Raw genomic sequence first — 18,748 nt, 5'->3', positions numbered from 1 at the left:
AGCTGGTATCTTCCTTGGCAGTGAATTATATTATCTATTGTTCATACCCCAACTGGATGCTTGTGACAACAAGGGTGTTTAGAGTGGCTACATCTCCTCTCCATGTAGGAAAAGGTTATTACTCCTTATTGTGCTTTGGTCTCCATCTTAATTATAAAGAGATGTCATAAGAATAAGAAGCCTTTTTTCAAAGATGTAAATAAAATAATTATTCTTTATAGCTCTAAACAGCTTATTTTTAAGTCATATTTACATCTTGTTAAGTCATAAAGTTATATTTTAAAAGATTTGTTCCTTAACCCCTTTGTTTTTAACCTTTTTTTGCTTCCTTAACCAACTTCTTTACTCTTTACAGATGGTCATCTGACGGAATAGTTTCTCTAATCATAGATTTTGAAAACATCCTTACTGGCCAATGGAAAGGACCTGATTTGCTCTTAACTTTTGGAGGAGAGAATGCTTTCATTTTTCTCACAGGGCTTGGACTTGCTGACTCGGATTCCAGATCGACTAACTAGATAATTTTGTCCATTTTACATTTCTACCCCTCTGTCATTTCGCAGCAGCAAGCATCCTCTACAGAAGTTCCTCCTCCTGCCCAGCAACTTCAGGGTTAAATTCTCTTCTCCCCAGCAGTTACACTCGCTCCCGACCCCCTCCTGCTGCTCTTTGTTAGGATACTCATCCCACAAGTGCAGTTTCTCCAGGACCTTTTACTTTTTTTTCCTTTGTCAAGCCTCAAACACCCAACCGTTTTTAGCACAAAGCGACAGGATAGGAGATAAACTGGGCCCACAGAAAAATATCTAGCGTCTTGTCCTTTATAAATACTGTTTGCACAAAATTAACATCTCATAACTCTATTGAATTTTTACCTTGAATTTTTGCATCTTAAGAATATGACTCTTAAGCTAGTGTTTAAGGCATTGCTTTAAAAGTGTAACATTTACACCAAATATAGACTGTTATAAAAGTAACATCTAATTCACTGTTAAAATTTTTCCAGGTATGGGATGCACCATGTGCTTTTATCTGCTATTATAAAGAATAAATTCAAGTATACAAATGCGTTCTTGATGAAAAAGGTTGTAGAGGAAAGTTCTTGGATAAAAGAAACAGGGCATGACTTGTAAAATTCTCCTATAGGAGAATGGCTATGTTAGACTGCAGCACTGAAGAGGACACAATATTGACAAGATAAAGTTTGTTGAAGAAAGAATGAGAAAGCCACGGAGGTTGTGCAAGGAATACATCCTGTATGATTTATATTCAATATAATTAATCATATTCTCTACACACTGTTTGCAGCATTTTCTAAAATATTCATCCTTGATGCATGGAATCTGATCATCTATTATAGCAACAAAGTTTTAAAATCACATGGTATTATAACATCTTCTCTTAAACATTTTTATCTACCTAATGATTAAATTTTTCTAGTTAGCTCCGGCGAACTCCAGACCTGACTTTGCTGAAGTGTCTCAGAATATGATAAGATTCTATATCGAGATATCAAGGTGATATTTGTATTTTCTGCCTTACAGTATGTTCATATTGCTTAAGATTGATAAAAGTTGTGTATTTATTTTATAGGTATTTGGGTGATCACTTGATGCCAATCATCAAACCTAATCTATATTGTGTTATATAAAGAGATCTTATTTTAACTAGATATTATAAGCCCTGGCATCTAAATAATTCAGAAATTTCATTTCATAGATATAATAACTGAGTAGGCTTTTGGATTGTATTAAATATGCTGTCAGATGCCAAGTAGAGCAAAATTTTGTCATATCAAAATACTACTAATTTTTTTTTTTTTTTACAGATGTCTAATTCAAATTTGTGTGTTTTCCAATGTTCCAGGACAAGTAGTGCTTAATAATAGAATGCAGGCCAAAAAGCCAAGAAAGGATAGATGTTTACAGTTTTGTAAATATGTCCAGGCTATTAACTGCATGTCTCTTTTGCTAATTTATATTGTTGGGATAACTAATATCAATGTCTTCAATAATGACCAATTTTTTTTTCTCTCAGGGTTTCTATTCACACTAAATTATCATTGTTGATTCTTCACTTATTAATTTTGAATGGGTACTGCTATCACCAAGCTTGGTTTATAAAGGTGCCTTAGTAAATCCTAAATTTGTCTGACATGATCTCTCATGCACTTTGCAACTTTTGGAGGCCTCAGTCAGAGGATAGTGGTCATCCTGTGTTTTAGAGCCTGGCTCGGTAGTCTGGGGAGGCCACCGTGATGATTAACACGGCCCCACTGCCAGTCCTGGCTTTCTGGCTCACAGGATCTACACTGACCTCTACCAATAAACAGGTATCTCATCATCCAAATTTGCTTGTTTTGAGTACTCATCTGGGACTCAAGAGGGTTGGATATAACATGACTTCTTGAGTCAGGGTCCATACAAGACATCGTTATGGCCCGTTAGATTTTTAAAATTGCGTGAGTGTGGTGGCCACCTATGTCTGTCTTTCTGTACGTCTTTTGTCAACATTGTTTGAAATTTTACTTATAGTCCTCTATAGTATGTTAAAAAATGTGTGTGTGTGTGTGTTTGTTGTTTGGCTTCAGTGTTCCTTGATACCACATGAAATATAGATATACAGTAGATCTTAGTTTTATGCTGGTTTTTTAGTTGTTATTATATTGTTTGTGTTTATCGGTTAGGAAATGCTATACTTTTATTTGATTTTTGAAGTTTTTGTTACAGAAATATTATTTGAAAAAGCAGATGTACATGACTGACATATTCCCTTGTCATCTTGGTAAGATCTTAATCATAATCCATTTTGTATTCTCCTCTATCTATACTTGTAAACCATCTGAACAACCATGGCAGACTCATGTTGCTACAAAAACAGTCATCTTCCGACGTTTGAGCTCCATGATTTGAGCCACTCGCAGAGAACTGCGCATCCTTCTACTCAATAATATAAAAAGGGGTGGGGTCTGTGCAGTAGGTGTGGATGACACAAAGGTGTGAGCTCCCCTGTATGGCAAGGCCCGGTGAAAATCTCTCTCACCACCTTAGAAGAGGGCCTCCTTAATGTGCCACAATGAGAACACTTGGGAGAAGACTTAAGGAGAGCCAATAACCAATGGCCTCTTCCCCCAGGGATAGGATAGCTCAATTGCTGATCTTACCCAGCTGCCATAGTTTATTTCCAGTTTAAAAGCCTTCAGAATGTCCCACTTGGTTTCTGATCATGGTAACAAAAGCACCATAGAGTTTTATCTTCTTGTTAACAATGCTGGTTAGGTAGGGATTCACTTAACTTGTGGAACAGATTGCTCTTTTTCAGAAAATTGGAATACAACCGAGCACCCCCTGGCTGTGGTGATGTGCGTGCCCACCTATTTTTCCAGACCAGCGGCAGTTAAAGAAGACCTGTCAGTCCTCCTGTGACCAGAGCACGACTTCGGGGTTACCGCTGCCGTTGTGACAGCAATAGCTACAGCTGCCGCTACTGACGCCATGGCCATTGTGGCCCTAATGACTGCTGTATTGGTGACTATGACTAAGCAGCCCTCTATGGTTCTTCAGACACAGGAGCAGTTTAACCAACATGTTTGGACTGGCTTGCTAATTATGAACATATAAGTGGACTTGATCTAAGAACAGGTGGACATATTATCTGAGGAACTCTCAGTTTCCAACTTGCAGCTAATTTATGGAGAAGCTTTTTGGTTTATTTGTATGGGAGTTGGAATGTTCTGTTTGATAATTTATACACTGACTGCTTGGGAAAGATTGTAACCATCTATGCCACCCGAGCTGAAGTTGTGACCCTTCAAGATTTTACCGAATGGATCTGGGACACCTTCTCCTATTTTAAGGAGTGGGTTGGAGTAGGAATGTTTGCAGTATTTTGCCTTGGAGGCATAGTCTTGGCTCTGTTCTTGGTCTGTAGGATTCGGCGAAGTGTCAGGCGGGACAAGGTCGCCATCGTTCGAGCCTTGGCAGCTATGGAGGCAGGCGCTTCCCCCCAGGTCTGGATCAGTTTGCTCAGAGGAGAATGATGAGACCCTACCTGATGCCCTTGCACTCGGAGGCTTTTGAGCCATTGCACCCGATAGGGATCAGTAGTCTCAAGTCCCTCGATTCTGGTTCTCACCTATGCGGTAGCCAGGGCTGGTAGTCAAAGACGGGCAACCTCTGACCCAGTCAGGTACCAACCTAAGACAGGAGTTAGGCCTTGTCATCTGCCTAAGCTTCCCATGACGGGTAAGGACCTGACGAGAGGTCGGATGACCTAAGACAGGCACAGTCACTGAGCCATACCTTTGCTGTAACATAGAAAAAATAAAAGGGGGAATTGCAGAGCGCAGTCAGTCGCCATTACAAGATGGCGACAGGCACAGAGTAAACAACTCTGCCCTGACGTAGCTTCCTGCCCTAGTTTGCCCGGCAACAGCAGCGACCTATCCCAATCTGACAAGTAAGCACTCACTGTCCTATCACGACCGGTCACTAAGCCACAGACACGCCTCTCATGGAGGTGTATATAAGCCATCCGCTTTGCTCTCCCTGCGCCCCCACCACCATCTCACCCTCACTGAAGCGGCGCTCCAATAAAGTGTGATAAGAGAAGGACTTCGGTGTCTGCGTTTTATTCCCTGCTGGCCAGGGGCGCGCTACACTTAATTTAAGAGGGAGACACATAGAGAGGGAGAGAGAGAGGAGAGTGAGAAAGTGAGAAAGAAAGAGACAGAAAGAGAGATAGAGAGAGAGAAAAAGAAAGCTAGATTGTGATCCAGCTATTGGTTCATTCCTTAAACTGGCACAATGTTGGGAGTCTGCTAAACCGAAGCTAGGACTCTGGAGGTAGTTTGGGTTTCCTGTGTAGGTGGCAGGGGTTCAGGGACTGGGCCATCTTCCGCCATTTCCAGGCTAATTTTAGGGATCTGGGTTCTAAGTGAAGTGGCTAGACTTGAATAAGTATAGCTTGGCAACATTGCAGCTGGCAGCTCATTCCACTGTGCTACACTATGAGCCACAACATTTTTTTCCCTTAAGTTTAGAAACATTTTGAAACCTTATTTTTAAAAAAATACTTATTTTTATTGGAGAGGCAGATTTACTGAAAGAAGGAGAGTGAAGAAATTTCTAAGAAAAAAAACTTTTTTGAAGAAATGAAATTAAAAACAAAATATCATACCGTGTGATGTAGCAAGAACAGTATTAAAAAGTATTTTTAAAAAAGCATTTCATTCTTTTTCTTCTATTTTATTTTTAATTTTATGGAACAATTTCATAAACGCTGGGATTTCCCCTACACCCTCCTCAACACTTTCCCCCCAACTTATTTCCCCCATATTGTTACAGACAGTGCCAGACAGTCCAGCATCCAATTGTCAAGATATAGTCAACATTTTCATTGGTAGTCCATCTTTGATTTGGAAGTAGAGATGCATACTGCATTGTATCTTCACAACTGGATATGATAGTCTCAATTACGCAGTTACTATACATTGCCTTAAATGAGAAGGCATGAAACAAAATCAACAACAGGAAGAAAGCTAAAACAAAAGATTTGCCACACCATGGAGTTAGGTAATGCGCTACTGAAGAATGTTGATGCAGAGATGAAAAGGAAAGCACAGAAGCTTCTTTGAGAAAATGATGCTACTGTGTGATCTACAAGACACTGAAGAATTTAGTAAGAGAAAAGAATTTTTTTTTGAAGAAATGAAAATAAACACAATATCAAAACCTATGCCTTGTACCAAAAATAGTATTGAAAGGGTTATTGATTTTATAATTTGAAGGAAGATTGCCTTATATCAGATAGAACATATGGTATTATTCCTTTTGGGATTGACTTATTTCACTGACCACAGTGGTCTCTAGTTGGGACCATTTGGCTGCAAATGGTAAAATCTCATTATTTTAAGTGGCTAGTTTAAAAGTTTCTTTTATTACTTCTCTTTGAATGGCCATCTGAGTTGTTTCCATGTCTTTATTATTGTAGATTTTGCTGCTGTAAATGTAGGACTACAGATCCCATTTTTCATTTCCTTTGGAAATATTCCTAGAGGAGGGATAGCTGGGTCATATGTCAGGCTTATTTGCAGTTCTCAAAGCAGCCTCCATACTGCTTTCCATAGTGGTTGTACTAGCCTGTACTGCCAACGAGGGAGGGCACCTTTTCCTCACATCCACGCCAGCAGTTGTTCATAGATGAGTTTTGGATGTTGGCCAACCTCACTGGAGTTAGGTAGAATAGTAACATGGTTTCCACGGAAATCTCCCTGATGGCTAGGGAGCCTGAGCATCTTTTCATATGTCTGTTAGCCATTTTAGTTTGTCCATTAATTTTGTATACTGCTATCCAGCCAATTTTCTATACTGCTATCCAGCCAATTTTGTATACTGCTATCCAGTAGTGTCTTGACTGAGTTTTTTGGTTCTCCTATGTAGAGAATCATGCCATCTGCAAATAGAGATAATTCCAGTTCCTTGTTTCCCATTTGAATTCCTTTAATCCCTTTTTATTGCCTAATAGCTCTAGCAAGGACTTCCAATACTATAATGAAGAGTAATGGTGAGAGTGGACATTCCTGTCTAGTTCTAGATTTTAGCGGGAAGGCTTCCAATCTTTCCCCATTTAGAATGACGCTGGCATTAGGTTTTTCTTTTTCTTTTTTTTTTTTTTTAAAGATTTATTCATTTTATTACAAAGTCAGATATACATAGAGGAGAGACAGAGAGGAAGATCTTCCATCCGATGATTCACTCCCCAAGTGAGCCGCAACGGGCTGGTGCGCACCGATCCAAAGCCGGGAACCAGGAACCTCTTCCGGGTCTCCCACGCTGGTGCAGGGTCCCAATGCATTGGGCCGTCCTCGACTGCTTTCCCAGGCCACAAGCAGGGAGCTGGATGGGAAGTGGAGCTGCCGGGATCAGAACCGGCGCCCATATGGGATCCCGGGGCTTTCAAGGCGAGGACTTTAGCCGCTAGGCCACGCCGCCGGGCCCAGGTTTTTCTTAAATTGCTTTGATTGTGTTTTAGAATGTTCCTTCTATACCTGTCTTGCTTAAGGCTTTCAGGATGAAGTGGAGTTGGATTTTATCAAATGCTTCCTCTGCATCTGTTGAGATGATCACATGCTTTCAATTTGTTGATGTGGTATATCACATTTATTTTTTCAAATGTTGAACCATCCCTGCATGCCTAGGATGAACCCCACCTGGTCCGGGTGAATGATCTTTCTGATGTGCTGTTGGATCCTGTTGGCTAGTATATTGCTGAGGATTTTTGCATCTATGTTCACCAAAGACATCAGTCTGTAGTTCTCTTTTTCGGTTGTGTCTCTATCTGGCTTTGGAATTAAGGTGATACTGGTTTCGTAGAAAAAGTTTGGAAGGATTGCCTCCCTTTCTGTTGTTTGGAAAAGCTTGTGGATAATTGAGGTAAGTTTCTCTTGAAACGTTTGGTAGAATTCAGCAGTGAAGCCATCTGGTCCAGGGCTATTCTTGACTGGGAGGACTTTAATTACCGATTCAATCTCAGTCCTTGTTATAGGTCTATTTAGATTACGAATTGTGTCATGATTCAATTTTGGTGGATTGTATGTTTCCTTTTTTCATTTTTTTTATATTTTTGACAATCTTTACATAGTTAATTAGGGTAAAAAGGTTCATGGGCTATATAGGGAAGTTGGTAAGACTATTATTTCCATTTTGTTTCCTTCATGTACCTGAGGTAAAGGAGGATTTTGAGGGAGAAGCCCCACCCAGTTTCCCACCCACTCCACGTCCCAGATGTGGGTCATGCTCCGAGGTTCTTGCTCAAGTGGTTTTGATAGTTCGCCAGTTATGAATCGCTGCCAATCACGCCACTCCAAGCACAATGAGGTCATTGAAGAATCCACTGATTGACAGACTCCATCATACAGTCTCCGTTTGCCCAGTAATTCGCTGCCAACATATAGCTGAGGTGGTTGATTGACTTGTTCTGTCTTCTGTCTTTTCTTGGTTAGGGTTCCGAGTTCAGCATTTCGATTGAGGATATCCTCAAAGAAACTTTGTCTGAGGTGTTGCCAGACCAGATTCTTGTATGTACTAGCAAGCACAGGGCCCTGCACAGTCCATTGCCCTGATCAGCTGGTGGTTTCAATTGCTGGGTTGGTTCTGTTTTCAGCCCCGACTTCCACTGGAACCAATGGGTGTTGCAGTCCAGCCTGGTGCTACCCAGCACATACTCAGCCCTCACTTAAGCCAGTGGGAGCTGCAGCCCAGCCGGAGCGACCCACAATAACCCCATCAGGGCCAGCCCCCTCCCCGGGTTTGCCTGTATGTGTGGCAGACTAGTCCAGTCTGTCCCACATCCCCTTCTGTTCTCATACATGTCAATGGGTATGAGAACCTTGTTCCATCTAACCAACTCAACTATCCAGCCTTCACGGATGTTGTTGGGTGCCTGTCTGTCTAGCGACTCCAGCCCCTGTCTTAGTTTTCATGCCCTCCCATGGGGGGTGGTAACCCAAGAGGGAGGAGCCCACTAGTTCCCTCCAAGGCCACTCCCACTCCCGGTTTATGCACTCTCCAGGTGGTTGGTTCTGTGGTTTGACTTGATAGAATTAGCCCCCAGTGCCAGCTTCTGCCAGCTGATGCTGTGACTAAGCCCGAATAACCCTCACCCACTCTAATTGTAGTTTGCACCAGTAGGAATAATCCACCTAGCCTGGTTCTTCCCTGATCTAGTCCACGTGAGACACACAGGTGTTGTAGACCTGCTTAGTCTGATCTGTCCCCATCCCAGCTCACACTCTCCAGTGGGAGTAGCTGTCCAGCAAGCAAAAATCGCTTCTAGCTCTTCTGATTTGTTAGCATGTAGTATATAGCATATAGCATAGAACTTACAATATTTCCTAATAATTTTCTGTATGTCTAAGATATCTGTTGTTATATTTCCTTTCTCATCTCTCATTCTATTGATGCATATCTGCTCCCTACTTTTTGATTAGTTGGGCTAGGTAGGAATCTATTTTGTTGATTTTCTCTAAGAACCAGCTGTTTGATTCATTGATCTTATGTATTTTTCTTTTGGTCTCTAATTGGTTTATTTCCTCTTGTTTTGGTTATTTCTTTTTCCTGTTAATCTTGTGATTGCTTTGGTATTGCTTTTCTAGCTCCTTCAACTGTAAGGTTGACTCATTCACTTGATGCGTTTCCAATTTCTTAATATAGGCATTGATTGAGATGAAATTTCCTGTTAACACTGCCTTGATTGAGTCCCATAAGTTTTGATGTGATATGTTGATGCCTTGATTTATTTCAGTCATTTTTATTTACATCTTTATCTCCTCTCTAACCCATTGTTTATTTATTAGTATATTAGTCAGTCTCCATGTATTTGCTTGCCTTCTGGGTGTGTTTTGATTTACTGCTCTCTAGTTTCACTCCATGATGGTCTGACAAGATGCATGGTGTAAGTTTCATTTTTTAAAATTTGATGAAGCTTGTTTTGTGATCTATAATATGGTCAATCCTGGGGAAAGTTACATGTACTAATGAAAAAAAGTGTATTCTCTGTGGGATGAAATGTTTGGTAGATATCAATGAAGTGCATTTGCTCTAGTGTCTGGGTGAGTTCTTTTGTTTCTTTGCTGGATTTCAGCCTCGTCAATCTGTTCACTGATGTTAATGGGGTATTAAGGTCCCCCCACTGCTATTGTATTGCAGTTCATTCCTCCTTACAAATCCATTAGTATTTATTTCACGTAGCTAGATACCCTGGTATTTAATGTGTATACATTTATTATGATGATCTCTTATTGCTGGATGGATTCTTTGATCATTATTTTGTGTCCTTATTTATCTCTTTTAATGTTTTTCACGTCAAAGTCTATGTTATCTAATATAAGATTGACTACCCCCGTACACTTTTCCTCTCCATTATTGTGGAGTATCTTTTTCCATTCTTTATCTTTCAGTGTCTGCTGATCTTTGTTGGTGAGATGTGTGTCCTCTAACCAACAAATAGATGGGTTATGTTTTTTGAGCCAGTCCTCTAATGTCATTTGATTGATGAGTTTAATCCATTTATATTCAATGTTAATATGGATAGATGTCCTGTTTTGTCCTGTCATTTTAGCAATGGGCTGTTCTTTGATTTAGTCTTCTGTTGGCCTTTTACAGGGATGCTGTCCTCATTTGCCTTTATTTTTGGTACTTGCTTTTTCTTTCTTTTGCACAAAAACATCTTTGAGTATCATTTCTAGGGTTTGTTTAGACAAGGCAAATTCTTAGTTTTTCTTTACTATGGAAGAATTTTATTTCATTTTCAAAGACAAGGAAGAGCTTTGCTGGGTATGTTATTCTGGGCTGAAACTTTAAAAAAAAAAAGATTTATTTACTTATTTTATTTTTATTGCAAAGTCAGATATGCAGAGAGAAGGAGAGACAGATCTTTTGTCCACTGATTCACACCCCAAGTGACTGCAATGGCCGGTGCTGTGCTGATCCAGGAAGCCAGGAACTTCTGCCAGGTCTCCCACATGAGTGCAGGGTCCCAAGGATTTGGGCTGTCCTAGACTACCTTCCCAGGCCACAAGCAAGGAGCTGGCTAGAACCAGCACCCATATGGGATCCCGGCACTTTCAAGGCGAGGACTTTAGCCGCTAGGCCACTGTGCCGGACCCTCTGGGCTGAAACATTTTTCCTTTCAGAATCTGGAACATGTCACTCCATTTTCTTCTGCCTGTACAGTTTCCTGTGAGAGGTCAGCTGTGAGTTTGGTTGGGGTTCCTACAGAGGTTATCTGATTTTTCATGTGCACATTTAAGGATCTTTCATTGAATACAACTTTAAACTGAGCTTCTGTTTCTGTGCCTTCTGAAACTCCCTTTACTTTTATATTGGGCTTTTCAGTCATGTCTTATAATTCTTGAACACTTTTTTTTTTAGCTTGACCCAGCTCTGCTTCCACCTTTTTTATTGTTCACCCATTGTGACAAGAAATATCTTCCAATCCTGAGATTTTTTCCTTCTGCTTCATTCATTCTATTATTGAGACATTCCACTGTATTTTAAATTTGCTCCACTATGTTCTTATCGTTTTAAAAAGATTTATTTATTTTTATTGCAAAGATTTATTTATTTTTATTGCAGTCATATATATATATATATATATATATATATATATATATATATATATATATAGGAGAGACAGACAGCAATATCTTCTGTCCAATGGTTCACTCCCCAACTGAGTGCAATGGCCGGTGTTGCGCCGATTCAAAGCCAGGAGCAAGGAACTTCTTCCGGGTCTCTCAAGTGGATGCAGGGTCCCATGGCTTTGGGCCATCCTTGACTGCTTTCCCAGACCACAAGCAGGAAGCTTGATGGGAAGTGGGGCTGCTGGGATTAGAACCGGTGCCCATATGGGATCCTGGCATGTGGAAGGTGAGGACTTCAGCCACTAGGCCATAGTGCTGGGCCCCTTAATTTCTTTTCTTTTTTTTTTATTATTATATTTATTATTATTATTGGAAAGCCGGATATACAGAGAGGAGGAGAGACAGAGAGGAAGATCTTCCATCCGATGTTTCACTCCCCAAGTGAGCCGCAACAGGACGGTACGCGCCGATCCGATGCCAGGAACCAGGAACCTCTTCCAGGTCTCCCACGCGGGTGCAGGGTCCCAAAGCTTTGGGCCGTCCTCGACTGCTTTCCCAGGCCACAAGCAGGGAGCTGGACGGGAAGTGGAGCTGCCGGGATTAGAACCGGCGCCCATATGGGATCCCGGGGCTTTCAAGGTGAGGACTTTTAGCCGCTAAGCCATGCCGCCGGGCCCTGGCCCCTTAATTTCTAATGTATCAGCTTCTATCTGATTCATTGCTGCTATTTCCTGCATGATATATTCCTTAAATTCCTTGAACTCTTCTATGTGCTTCTCATTGTTGTTCAGAGGTTTTACAAGTATTCTGAATTCTATAATCCCCCATTTTCTTGATGTCTTCCTCAGTTAACTCTGAATGTGCTAGAGGCTTTTGCTCCTTTGCCAGGGAGTCTTCAGTATATTCATTGTGCCTCTGTCTCTCCTTTTATCTTTGGTCGTTGCAATTCAGGTTAGCAGATTGTTCTCCTTAGGGCAAATTTCTAAGGTGTGTTACCCACAAGTCTACAAGTCGATTTTATGTTAAAGCAGTATCCCAGATTAGGAAAACACCAGCTGTCCTGAATAACTGGTTTGTCAGTGGTGCTGATCTTGCTGACACCTGCTGGCTGTTAAGTCTAAGCACCTCCTGGAGCTATGTTGGGTGGGGCCCGTAGAATTGTTTTCTCTGGGGGACCTGTGCAGTGCACTAAACTGAAAGTAATTTTGCTCCCAATTTAGTGCTTGCACAGCTCAGCTGTTGTCTCTGCAGTCCCACAATGTTTGGCCCATGACGATGGCACCTGAGCCCTAATGTCTTAGCACATGCATAATTTACTTTTGCTCCTCCCATCCCCTCAGCCCTTTCCCCTCTGTGCAAAAATGGTGCCCGGCAGAGCACTGATGAAGATCTGGAGCTGCTGGCTGTCAGATCCAGGGACCACACAGATACTGCAGGTTGTGAAGCTGGCGCTGCTTTCCCTGTGGGATCAGCTCAGTGCGATTAGCTAGAAATGTGCCTGCTCCAGACCATCCCTTCAAATCCACATTCTCTGCCCCTATACACAAGATGGCATTCAATCTGGCACTACTGAGAGTCTTTGCTCTCAGTAGTGAGAGCAAGTTTTGCTGTGAGATCCACCCTGTTCCTGAACTGACCCTCAGAGTTCACTGCTCCTTCTCTGCTCATTGTTGGGTCAAACAAATCAATAGGATGGGGAATTCCTTGCCTGTATTCGCCTCTCAAGTTTCTGGGGAGCTCCTGCTCCCACCTGACTCTTGCAGGTATTTTTGCCTGCTACTGGATCCCTGGCTGCTGCTGGATCCCTGGCTGCTGCTGGAGCCTGGATTGCCAAAGTCCAAATCGCTGTTCATTGGTTGCTGTTGGGTTATCTAGTCACTGTAACACCACTCCACCTTTGCTGTTGCTTCCCTGTGTCCAGGGGTCTCCAGGTACCCCCTGCCAACGGCCTGACCCCTATCTTTTCCTGGAACCTACTCCTTGTGCTTCACCCTGTCTAATGATTCTTCATCATCTCAAACCTGTCCACATGCTATACTGCCATCTTGCCAGAATCCCAAATAAATAATTTTTTAAAATGTTTTCAGTGCTCTTCTCCCACCCAAGTAAACCTTACTCACAACATAATCTGTGAAAACTGTGCTTCCCAGGTTGGTGAAGTTGGTTTGGCCACTGCCATGTAGCAAAATAAAGTGTGAGTGTGGGGACTCTTACTGACAGCGTGTGAGTGTGGAGACTCTTGCCACATTTATTATTTTTTTCTTTTTAAAAAGTTTATTAGCATTTTATCAAGTTTTTGAAGATTAAATTTCAAAAGCCATGTAAAATTATCAGACATGAATGAAATTTTATAATGAGCATCTCGAATGATTAAGAGCTTTTTCTTACGATTTGGAACCTTGGGGCTTGGGGGCAGCTGGCAGCCTCTCAGGCTGGCGACCCTGGGGGGCAACCTGGCCGGGCCGGGTCTGAGAATGGGGACTCAGCAGGCCAAGACCACTGCCGCAAGGCAGTGACTGAGTCCCTGGCCTTTTCCAGGCCCAAGAGCAACCAACCTCCCCTCTGGGTAAGCGCGCCACGAGAGAACCTTGGAAATGGGACTACAGTCCTAGTCCACCCTGCGGCCAAAAGCCAGCAGCGGGACCAGTTTGGGAGGATTTGGAACCTTGGGGCCTGGGGGTGGCTGGCAGCCTCTCAGGGCTGGCAACCCTGGGGGGCACCCCGGCCGGTCTGGGTCCGAGAATGGGGACTCAACAGGCCAAGACCACTGCCACAAGGCAGTGACTGAGTCCCTGGCTTTGTGCGACCAGTGCACCAAATGGTGCCAGGCTCTGCCTGCTGGCCGCCCAGTGGCTAGCTCTGGGGTTTTTATGATTTGAATTAGCTGCTTAGGGACACCCATAAATAAGGCCAGCTTTAGTGTAGGTGAGACATGAATTCCTGGTGATTCCCAGTAACAGGGGCATGAAACTTTAGGGCAAGAGTGGGACTGAGACCTGAAGGTTTGAAGGGGAGTGCCCATAAGAGGAGCAGCGGCACTTGAGAGTGCATCCTGAGTGGGGTGTGATATGGGCCAGATTGCAACTTTCACCAGCTCAAGCAGGGCCAGTGGGAGGGCCGGACTGCACCGGGCACTGGTCTAAAGCCCAGTGGCATCTAGGAGAACTGGATCTGGGAGGGGATCAGGGGGAGAAACTTGGGAAGCTCCCCAGGAGAGTTATAGCTCCCACTGGTGAACAGGTGGTCTGGACCTGGGGGTCGGACAGGCTGGGCAAAGTTGAACCAACAGCTCGTCAATGTATGAAAAGGCGATGGAACGGGTGCACCGGGCAGGACTGAGCAAACCTTAGCCCACAAGTAAGATTGGAAACCAGGATGGACCACAGGACATGCCCAGCTAGGTTTTTGCACCAATTGGTCTGTATGAGCCACGGATGCAGAGCCACAGTGTCTAGGGCAGGGGTCACAACAGGTGACGGGCTGTGCCAATCTGAGTCAGAGCAACCACTCGCATGCACGTGATCTATGACTGGGAACAGGCCCGGTTGGGGGGGCTTAGGGGACTCTCTAGCTGGGTGGAGGTTCCCCACAAAGGGGCACACGAGCTGGAATGTGGCTGCGTTCTGGTCAGGATACAGTTGTAGTCTCCCTTGGCACAAGTGTGGACTGGGACAAGACGCATCAGGCTGGACCAGACTGCAACACCTTCTGGTGTTCTGGAGGACCGGGGTAGATGTGGGACTAGGTCTCAACCCCAACTGAGCCATATATGAGCTGTATGTGGGTATGGGTGAGCCATGGCTGGGCTGAAACATTCAACAGCAAGAACCAGAATGGGTTGAAGGTCAGCCAAGAAAAGCCACTGTTCCTGCTAGGACAGGAGGTGAACTGAGTAGTGCTGGCTCATGGAGCCACTGGTATGCGCAAAATCTGGCACTTGGAGGGGTTCTGATGGAGGAGCCCGGGCAACTCCTCCGGCGGGACACAGACCCTGCAGGTTAGCACAAGAAGCATGGAAGGATACAGCCCAGAATAGGCCATGGAAAGTGTCCTACTGGCATACATTTGGCATGGGTCAGGGACAGACCAGGCTGGATCAGTTCATGTCATCCACTGGCAAATCCGAACACTGGAACAGAGTGTGGTTCGAGCCAGGTTCAGTCGCGACAAAAGCAATACACAATACGGAATGCCAAGGTGAGGTTGCCTGTGCCGGATGTGCCTGCAGCACCCAACCAGCACATGTAAGAACCAGGAAGGGAAGGGGCAGAACCGGCAGGGGAATAAGAGTGGTTCCCTTGCTGAACAGCTACTTCCACTGGAGAGTGTGAGCTGAGATGGGGGCAAACCTGACTAGGCAGGGCTACAACACCTGTGTGCCTCATGTGGACCAGATCAGGGAAGAACCAGGCTGGGCTGATTATTCCTACTGGTGCAAGCATAAGTTAGAGTGGGTGAGGGTTGTTTGGACTTAGCCGCAGCATCAGCTGGCAGAAGCTGGCACTGGGGGCTAATTCTGTCAAGTCAAACCACAGAACCACCTGGAGAGTGCATAAACCGGGAGTGGGAATGGCCTGGGAGGGAAATAGTGGGCTCCTCCCTCTTGGGTTACCACCCCCCATGGGAGGGCACGAAAACTAGGATGGGGCTGGGGTGGCTAGACAGAGAGACACCCAACAACATCCGTGAGGGCTGGATAGTTGAGCTGGTTAGATGGAACAAGGTTCTCATACCCATTGACATGTATGAGAACAGAAGGGGATGTGGGACAGACTGGACTAGTCTGCCACACATACAGGCAAACCAGGGGAAGGGGCGGGCCTGGTGGGGGTTATTGTGGGTCGCTCCGGCTGGGCTGCAGTCCCCACTGGCCTAAGCGAGGGCCGAGCATGTGCTGGGTAGCACCAGGCTGGACTGCAAACACCCATTGGTTCCAGTGGAAGTCCGGGCTGAAAACAGAACCAACCCAGCAACTGCAACCAGCCGCTGATCAGGACCCGGTTCTTGCCAGTACGTACAAGAATCTGGTCTGGCAACACCTTAGAGAAAGTTTCTTCGGGGATCTCCCCAATCGAGCTTTCGGACTCAGAACCCTAACCATCAAATGACAGAGGACAGAACAAGTCAATCAACCACCTCAGCTATGTGTTGGCAACGAAAATACTGGGCAAACGGAGACTCTACGATGGACTATGTCAGTCAGTGGATTCTCCGGCGACCGCATTGTGCTTGGAGTGGTGAGAGTGGCAGCGATTCATAACTGGTGAACTATCAAAACCACTCTACCAGCTCCACCTTCAGACCAGAGATGGTCTCCCCAAGAAACTGATGAACTTATCTGGACAATAAGCTGCTGGACTTTATGCCTGGTAGATGCTTCCAATGAAAGAATCTCAGCTGAATTGGAACTGTGGTAATGCGACAAGGTGGAGGAGTCCACCATGGGGCGGGTGGGAGGGTTGGGGAGGGGTGTGGGGAATCCCACTGCCTATGAAACTGTGTCACATAATGCAATGTAATCAAGAAAAAATATATAAAAAAATAAGATAAAATTTGTTTTGGGGCCCGGCCAAAAAAAAAAAGAGCTTTTTCTTGTGGGCCGATGACAGTAACAGTATTGCTTACGGCTAGTATTCTCACTAGTGAACTCTGAGGAGCAACACATGCTGCCCATCTCCTATCTGAGACATTGGGGCCTGGAGGTCCTGGACTCCGAGTTTGTAGATTTTGGAGTGTGGTGTAACCCTAACCAGCTCTCATGGGGTTGGGGGCTGGGTTAAGCACACACTGTTGGTGTTTTATGTAACTCTGATCCTGGCACGTGCTAGGCAAAGACTAGCCACCAGGCTACTGTGTCAGGCCCTTGTTGACCTTTTCAAAAAACTGTGTGATTTTTTTTTTCCATTTCTTGAGGGTAACGTCACTGCCATCTGAGAGCTCCACATGTGTGTAGTTTCTTAGTTGAGACGCTGTGTCGCCATTGAAAATCTGCCAGGTTTTGTAGCATTTAGGGTTTCAGATTAGGGATGCCCAAACTGTACTGTGCTAAGGCAAGATAGAAACATGACACTTTATATGTATTTTAAGATTTCCAATGAACTGTCTGCTAGTAAGCTATCATTTGGTGTTAAGCATCCTTGTCAAATTCTAACAGTAACCTCAGTCCTTAGCTGAAGGCTGTGCTCCCAGACTTTGTTTATTCTAGGATGTTTACACAAGTGCCTTCTCAGTCACTGAGTTCTTCCTCGTCACTGAAGTATGTACTCTTCTTTATCGGTGGGCGGCTCGGGTCGACCGCCGTCGAGGGACCCCCCTGAACCGGGCTTCCATCTTTTCTGTTCTTCGATTTTGGCTTGCTGGAAGGCAATCGCCTGGTTGAGGCTGTCCAGGGCAGGGTCCTCCCCTTCGTTTTCACTGTCCTTCACTTCCTCAATTTCTCGTTCTGGTTCAGGAACTTCCTTCTTTTTTTCTTTCTTCTTTGGAGGTTCCCGTTCTCTAAGCATATTTTTTGGACATGCATAACTTAAGTGTCCACTTTCCCCACATTCGTAGCACTTGGACTTATCAGAGTAGTTCCACCTTGGGATGAACTCAGCTGCCCTTCCGTTGCCGAGGGCGATGCTTGCTTTAATCACTCCACCAAATAGCTGCTTGTTGTTTACCGCCCTTGTGCAGTTTTGCGCAGAGTTTTTATCCAAAAACAAAGTGAAGGCAACCCCTTTACTCTTCCAAGTATCTTTATCTTTCATTATAGTGGCCTTTACAATTTTTCCATACTTGGAAAATATCCGATACAAGTCATTGTTTGTCAGGGGAAAAGGAAGGTTGAAGACATACACCGTGCTTTTGCTTGGGGCCAATCCCCCACTCATCTCTTCCCGCGGGGCTGCCGGCGCGCGAGGCTGGGCCCAGGGGGCTCAGGCGCGGTTCCTCCGGCTCCCCAGCCGGATGCCACCTGCGCATCGCAGCCACCGGCCCACACACCCCTCAGCGGCGGCGCCTCTTGCCACATTTAAATGCAAATTTGGATTCCCTGCGCTGGTGCAAACATGCCCCATCTCTGTGAGCCAATGCCAGGGGTCTCCAGTGAGGGAGGAGAGGCTGACCACTGCCTGCCCTGCTCCTACCCCCTCCATTTCTACCTCCTGCAATCCCAGGCCCAGAGCAACCAAGGGGAACAGAGGGGGACTGGCAAGTCGCAGACAGAAGCCAGAATGTTCCTGGAATCCACGCTGGGATTTGGCTGAAGGAGTCTCCTTCCCACTTCCCCAGTGGATAAGGAGATGGAGCCCAGAGCCCAGCCAACACAGGTAAGTGATGAAGCACCCGACCATGGACGCTGGCTTCCTGGGATTAAACCCCAACCCCCTTCTGTGAGACTGCACCTCATCTTTGTTGGAGAAATCAAGAAACTTTGTCCCATGCACATCATTAAACACTTCCCAACAGCCCCCAAATGTACTGCCAGAAACCCACCTCAAGCTTCACACACACCTATGGGCATCGAGGCTTTGAGACCTCCTGGGCTGTAGCAATTGGTGGCTGTGATAGGCTGCATGGGGTGCCCAGTGGAAGCGTGAGGGGCAAGGCAGCTCCTCCACATAC

At 44.8% G+C, this 18,748-nt stretch overlaps 1 protein-coding gene across 1 annotated transcript; it reads right to left on the bottom strand.

The window, feature by feature from the left end:
- Window positions 1-17,221: 17,221 nt before the first annotated feature.
- Window positions 17,222-18,076, bottom strand: LOC101522695 (zinc finger CCHC-type and RNA-binding motif-containing protein 1-like). The gene has a single exon (XM_036493633.2). It carries the CDS (start codon window positions 18,013-18,015, stop codon window positions 17,392-17,394), a length of 624 nt encoding a protein of 207 aa, XP_036349526.2. The 5' UTR covers window positions 18,016-18,076; the 3' UTR covers window positions 17,222-17,391.
- Between the last annotated feature and the right edge of the window lie 672 nt (window positions 18,077-18,748).

Source organism: Ochotona princeps, chromosome 18, assembly GCF_030435755.1.
Source record: "Ochotona princeps isolate mOchPri1 chromosome 18, mOchPri1.hap1, whole genome shotgun sequence".
In the NCBI taxonomy this organism is placed as follows: domain Eukaryota; kingdom Metazoa; phylum Chordata; class Mammalia; order Lagomorpha; family Ochotonidae; genus Ochotona; species Ochotona princeps.
The sequence above is the reverse complement of the archived record's forward strand: the minus strand, read 5'-3'. Positions and strand labels throughout refer to the sequence as shown.